This window comes from Egretta garzetta, unplaced genomic scaffold (assembly GCF_000687185.1).
Source record: "Egretta garzetta isolate BGI_Z169 unplaced genomic scaffold, ASM68718v1 scaffold729, whole genome shotgun sequence".
Taxonomy (NCBI): domain Eukaryota; kingdom Metazoa; phylum Chordata; class Aves; order Pelecaniformes; family Ardeidae; genus Egretta; species Egretta garzetta.
In genome coordinates this window covers 448,177-453,746 of record NW_009260761.1, presented here as the reverse complement: position 1 = coordinate 453,746, position 5,570 = coordinate 448,177, and the positions used below count along the sequence as shown (strand labels likewise).

General features: G+C 60.4%; 1 protein-coding gene across 1 annotated transcript in view; it reads right to left on the bottom strand.

Moving 5' to 3' along the window:
• Window positions 1-66: 66 nt before the first annotated feature.
• CAPN11 (calpain 11) overlaps window positions 67-5,570 on the bottom strand; it is a 10,349-nt gene continuing 4,845 nt past the window's right edge. Inside the window, exons 9-21 of the mRNA XM_035901450.1 lie at window positions 5,243-5,403; window positions 4,997-5,166; window positions 4,770-4,781; window positions 4,278-4,489; window positions 4,115-4,154; window positions 3,822-3,887; window positions 3,444-3,501; window positions 3,282-3,346; window positions 2,063-2,131; window positions 1,853-1,931; window positions 1,283-1,399; window positions 1,149-1,207; window positions 67-885 (exon numbers count right to left, since the gene is read on the bottom strand). Coding sequence (XP_035757343.1) covers window positions 859-885; window positions 1,149-1,207; window positions 1,283-1,399; window positions 1,853-1,931; window positions 2,063-2,131; window positions 3,282-3,346; window positions 3,444-3,501; window positions 3,822-3,887; window positions 4,115-4,154; window positions 4,278-4,489; window positions 4,770-4,781; window positions 4,997-5,166; window positions 5,243-5,403 — 1,135 coding nt within the window. The 3' untranslated portion in view covers window positions 67-858. The remainder of the gene's footprint in view (window positions 886-1,148; window positions 1,208-1,282; window positions 1,400-1,852; window positions 1,932-2,062; window positions 2,132-3,281; window positions 3,347-3,443; window positions 3,502-3,821; window positions 3,888-4,114; window positions 4,155-4,277; window positions 4,490-4,769; window positions 4,782-4,996; window positions 5,167-5,242; window positions 5,404-5,570) is intronic.

Genomic DNA, 5,570 nt, shown 5'->3' with positions numbered 1-5,570 from the left:
TGCTGGGGGCAAAAGGCGGGGGCAGCGGATGCCCCAGGAGCTCCCAGGGATGGGAGGGGAGGCCAAGCCGCCGTGATGGTAGTGGCATCACCATGCCCACGTGGAAGAGAGGAGTTTCTGCCCCACTACGGGGTGGCACGTGTTCACATGGCAGGGGGAGCCCCCAGACATTCAGTGCTTAAGCTGCAGGGCTTGAGCCAGCGGTGGGGAAAGGCAGGGGCATGGAGGTGGGAGGGATGCGTTGAAGGCCACGCAGAAAGAGCCAGTGGGCTCCACGCTTTGGTGGTGCTTAGTGGTGATGAGCGCAGTGCAAGGGCTTCAAGAAGAAGAGTATGGCCCTCCCTCCTCCCAGAAGGCCACTCCGGCTCCCGGGAACGCACTGCCTGAGCAAGGCAGTACCTGCTGATGCTCCCAGGCATGGAGCCAGGGACAGGCAATGTGTGCCAGCAGGGATGGGGCAGCACTAGAGCAAGCGATACAAGCCCCCCCCCGCCTCCTTCCCCCTTGCAGGTCCTGCCTCTGCCCCCAGCCTGCTCCTTGGCTCCCACCAAGCTCGGTGCAGGGATGCACAGGTCCCCATGCTGCCTGCCCTCCTCCTGTTCTGGGGTGGGGGGGGTGGGGGTGGGGTTGTGTGGAAAGAAGTCCAGCCCAGAAGAGGAGAAGGGCATCCCCTGCCTGCCTTGAGCCCTGGTCCACCAGAGAGGGTGGCGTTAGGCTTGCTGGGAGGCAGGGCTGCTGGCTCAGCGTGGGATGGAGCAAGGGGGGAAGAGTATCCTGTGTCCACAGATCCAAGGGGAGGCACTTGGAGGTGGCCTGGCCCGTGGCGGTGTCCCAGCTGCAGCAGATCTGTCGTGGTTCCTAGCCGCACATTGTCAGCAGCAGCCACTGGGAAGGAGAGGGAGAAGGGATGAGCAGGGGCTGGTGTGTTTTTTGCCTGCCTTCACATGTCAACTTTGACAGCCCTCCAAGAAACATGGAGCCTGAACCAATCCCAGTTTCTCGTCTTTATCTTTTATCGGTTCTTTCCCAACCCAAGGGGCTGGAGGGCTTTCTACCACCCACCCCAGGTGCCCCATTCACCTTAGGCCCTGTCCCCTTGCCTCCCACCCCACCTCTGGGCCCACCCCACCACCAGGCTGAGCTCTCACCTCAGAGAGGTTCATGACAGCAGTGCCGGTGCCTTCGGGGTCCATGCTGTAGAAGAACCCTGAAGGGGCACAAAAGCAAGGTGAGCAACCCATCACTCTGGCCCTGCCCTCCCTGCCCCAGGGCCGGCACTCACTGAACATGGCCTCCAGCTTAACGAGGCAGCAGACAAAGTTGTCAAAGTCCACACCCATGTCAGCATCTGCATAGCGGGCCACCACCACCTGATGCAGCTTGTTGTTCAGCTTGAAACCTGCAAGGCAGAGAAGAGTCAGCACCCCAGGGAGGCAGGAGAGGAGGATGTAACTACAAAAGTCCATGCCCCCACCTGAAGGGGCCACCAACCCACCCAAGGAAGGGCACCGAGTCCAGCCTCAGTAGGAAGAGGGGATGCTCTCCCCGGAGCCATATGCCTAGTTAGCTCACTGATCCACCCCAAGCCTCTGCTTCGCCAGCATGGGACCCTGCAGGTCAGAGGAGGACAGAGGCTGGGACCACCTTGCGTGCGTCCCTAACCCTGAGGCTCCAGCACTTGGCATAGCTGGGATGGAGAGGGCCCAGCGCAGACAATGGGGTACAACACCCTACCACAACAGGTTGCCTCCAAGCATGCAATATAGGTTTCACTCTTCTCCAGCTACTTGGTGCAGGGTTCCAACAGCCACAACCCAGCCCCCCGCCCAGCCCCATCCTTCTCCAGACCTACCGGCTGACTCCAGAGCCATGCGCATCTCGTAGGAGCTCATGGTGCCCGACTTATCCAGGTCATGCTGGCGGAAGATTCCCTGCAAAAGCATCACGGAGGATGTGAAGGGCAGGCTCTCCTGCAGCCTCCAGCCTGGCTGTCCCATCACCCTGCTGCCCCAGGAGGGGTGCTACCCCTGTGCAGTGCGCCATGCCCTCCGCTCCTCCTCACCAGCCAGCTCCGGATCTTGTTCCACAGGATCTGGAACTCCACCAGCCCAAGGCGGGCACTGCCATCTTTCTGGGGAGCAGAGGGTCAAGGAGAAGGCAGCCAGCAAAGGGAGTGGTGTAAAGGCAAAGCCATCAGATCTCAGACACCTGAGGTGGGAAAAGCCTGGCCACACTTGGGCTACCCAATTTTCCCCCCCAACTTTCCTCTATCCTGCAGCATCAGCAAGATCACAGAATCCCAGAATGGCAGGGGTTGGAAGGGAGCTCACCCAGTCCCACCCCCCTGCTCAAGCAGGCTCACCCAGAGCAGGGGGCACAGGACAGCGTCCAGGTGGGCTTTGAATATCTCCAGAGAAGGAGACTCCACAGCCCCCCTGGGCAGCAGATCAGAGCCTGCAACCCAGCAAGGGACAGTGCAACGCTTAAACTAGCTGCCATGCCACCCCCAGGAGCAGCCGTGCTGCTGCTAGAAGGAAGCAGGCTGCTCTGGTGTCCTTGGAGCAAAATTGGACTGGCCTGCAGCAAAAGGGGACGCTGCAGAGCCAGGCTGGAGAAGGGCTCGGAGGTGCTCCTCTACCCTCACCTGACATTTCCTGCATGCCCAGAAGAGTTTGGGCCACAGCTGGATGCCCCTTCCCCAAATCTGCTCCCATCACACCATCCCTGGGGGCAGCTGTGGCAGAGATGGTCTTGTCTGCAGGACGGGACTGAGCGAGCGTGGGGTGGACTGGAGCTCTCACAGCTGCACATCCTCGTGCGAGCAGGAACACAGGCTGTGGTTTCCTCTCGCTTTACACCTCTCATCCCCAACTGCTGGACAGAATGGTTAGGGGGGCAAGAAGCCAAGAGCGCTCGTTGCCTTCCAGAAGGGCCTCAAAGGCTGGGTGGCATCACGGCACGTCAGGCTGGGGGAAGCATGGGGTGCTTCCTCCTGGAGGGGAAGGTTGAAGACATGAGTGGGGCTGGGCTGTGCTTCTGGCGGTGGAGCCAGGGCCCAAAGCAAGCAGGGGAATTGATGGGCCTTCCCAAAAAACCTGCTGCTAAAGCCCAGGGGTGTAGGGCAGGTGGCCCTGAAGCCAACAAGGACCCTTTCCTTCCTTCCCCTGGTTGAAAAGGCTCGGCACGGCCAGAGAGCATAGCCCGAGCTCCTGCAGAAGTCTGTCTGCCAGCAGGCTGAGCACGGGGAAAGCTGGCCCCTGCCCGCAGCGCCAAGAGGATACGTCCATCAGGTTGACCATGTTGCGGCAGGAGTCCAGGCTGAACCCATCCGTCTTCAGATCTTTGTCTGAGAAGGAAGGAGGAGACTGAGAACATGCATCAAAACCCAACCTGCTGAGCAGGCCTGGGCCATGGGGAGCGAAGGGTGGAAGGGCAGTGCTTACGTCTAGCGATGACTCTGTTCAGAATAGTCCGGAGCTCGAAGACGCTGATTTCCATGTCCTGTAGCAGGAACGGAGTTAGCAGCACCCCTTGCCTGCTCTCCACCCCACTTGTGGCCATTCCCCACCTCCTGCCTAAACATCTCTCTTAGTCACAAAACATCAGGGTGCAATTGCATTTCCTGCACGCCTTGAAGAGTTTGGGCCACAGCTGGATGCCCCTTCCCCAAATCTGCTCCCATCACACCACCCCTGGGGGCAGCTGTGGCAGAGATGGACTTGTCTGCAGTGTGGGGTGGACTGGAGCTCTCACAGCCAGGGGTCCCGTCCTGTCCTCTCCCCAGGCCAGGGTTCCCCTGAGCTCAGTGCAGCCATACCCACCTCCCCTGCCAGCTGCTGGAACATGTTCTTGAAGCCGTCCTCTATGTCTTCCTCAGTTATTTCCTCCTGGGGTGATGCAGGCCAGAAAGAAGAGGTTAGTGGTCAAACCTGAACTGGAAGGGGAAGCTCTTTGTTCTTCTTATCTTTGTTACTTCCCACATCCCCATCATCTTGACCCTGCCAGCCCCTCTCCAGCCACAGTGACATCCCAAACCCAGCCACCCCCTGCCTGCGGCTCCTCCTCCCAAGCCCCAGAGCCTCAGCACCTACCAAACCAAAGCGGTGGCTCCTACCTCATCTGCCAGATCTGCCGAGATCTCCTCATCCAGCTCCCTGGGGGCAGAAAGGAGGAAACCAAAGTGAGGAGCAGGGTCCCCAGACAGCAGGCTGCCTGCGGTGGGAAAATGCCCCACCGCTCACGGACACAGGGTGTCCCAGGGCCAGGTGGGGACTCACGCCGTGTCCGACTGCTTCTCGGTGAAGACCCGCAGGATGAAGTCAGCCTCCTTGTGCGGCTCGAAGGTGGAGGGCACGACGATGTACTCGCCGGGGGGTAGCCGGATCTGGTTGCTCACCTCCCGCAGGTTGATGAAGGTCTCAGAGCGTGCCCGCGACTGGTTTCGCAGGAAGAAGTCCTTCTTCAAGTGCACGTTCTGGCTGCCCTGGGCCTGGGGGGAATGAACGTGCTCATGGACCACAGCCCTGCAACTGGGGGGACCCACGGGGAGCGGCAGGATCAAAGCCAGCCCCGTTGGGCAAGACATCCCTGCCCTGCCCATCCCAGCAGGAGCCATCCTTTCCATACGGAGGTGCCCAGCACCCAGCACCCCAGCCACTGCCAGCCCCGTGGGAGCTCCCAGGGTGCACGTCCATGTCCATTAACCCATTCCTGCCCATTCTCGCAATTCCCTCCAGGAAGGGAGTAGGCTCTGGCAGCTCAGGACATACCTCCTCAGGAACCTGCAGGGAAGAGAGAAAAGGGGAAAAAAACCAAAAAAAATCATAATCCCACTACCTGCCCCTGTCCCTTACAGTGCGGGGAGCATGGGACGGGGGATGTTAGCCCACAGACTGGCCAAAGCGGGTGGGAAAGGTTTCCTTGAGGACTGGGGTGCCAGGTCCAGGCAGGGCTGAGCTGGTCCCAAGGAAGCAGCACTGGGGTGGGCAGGGGTTACCTCGTAGACAGCGAAGCCAATGGTGTGCATGTCGCCCCCCACTCGCCGCTCCCGCCGCCGGTGCTTCTGCATCAGAGCCACCAGGAAGCTGCAGGCCACCTCATCGTCCCCGGGGTCATCATCCTCTTCCAGCAGCTTGATCTTAAACTGGGGGTTGATCCAGAACGTGGCTTGGAAGAGGACATGCGGATGAGACACCCGGCTCAACTGCACCACCAAGAGCAGAGATGGTGGGGGGAGAGGTACCTGGGTGATTTCTGCAGCCCCCAGCAGTGCTCCCCCGGCGCCACGTGCCCTCAAACACCTGCGTGTGCCACCTGCTGAGCTCGTCCTTGGTGAGGGCATCGGGGGTCAGGTTGCAGATCTCCAGCCTGGAGAACTCCCTCATGAAGTCTCGGAAAGACATCCTGCAGGAGGCAGGCAGCGGCTGAGGCCCGGGCACCGCTGGACAAGCAGCTCTGGACCCAGCCAACGTTTTGGGAGAATTAAATGACGGCAAGACCTTTTACCCTGAGCAGTTACAGAATCCCAGAATGGCAAGGGTTGGAAGGGACCTCGGGAGATCACCCAGTCC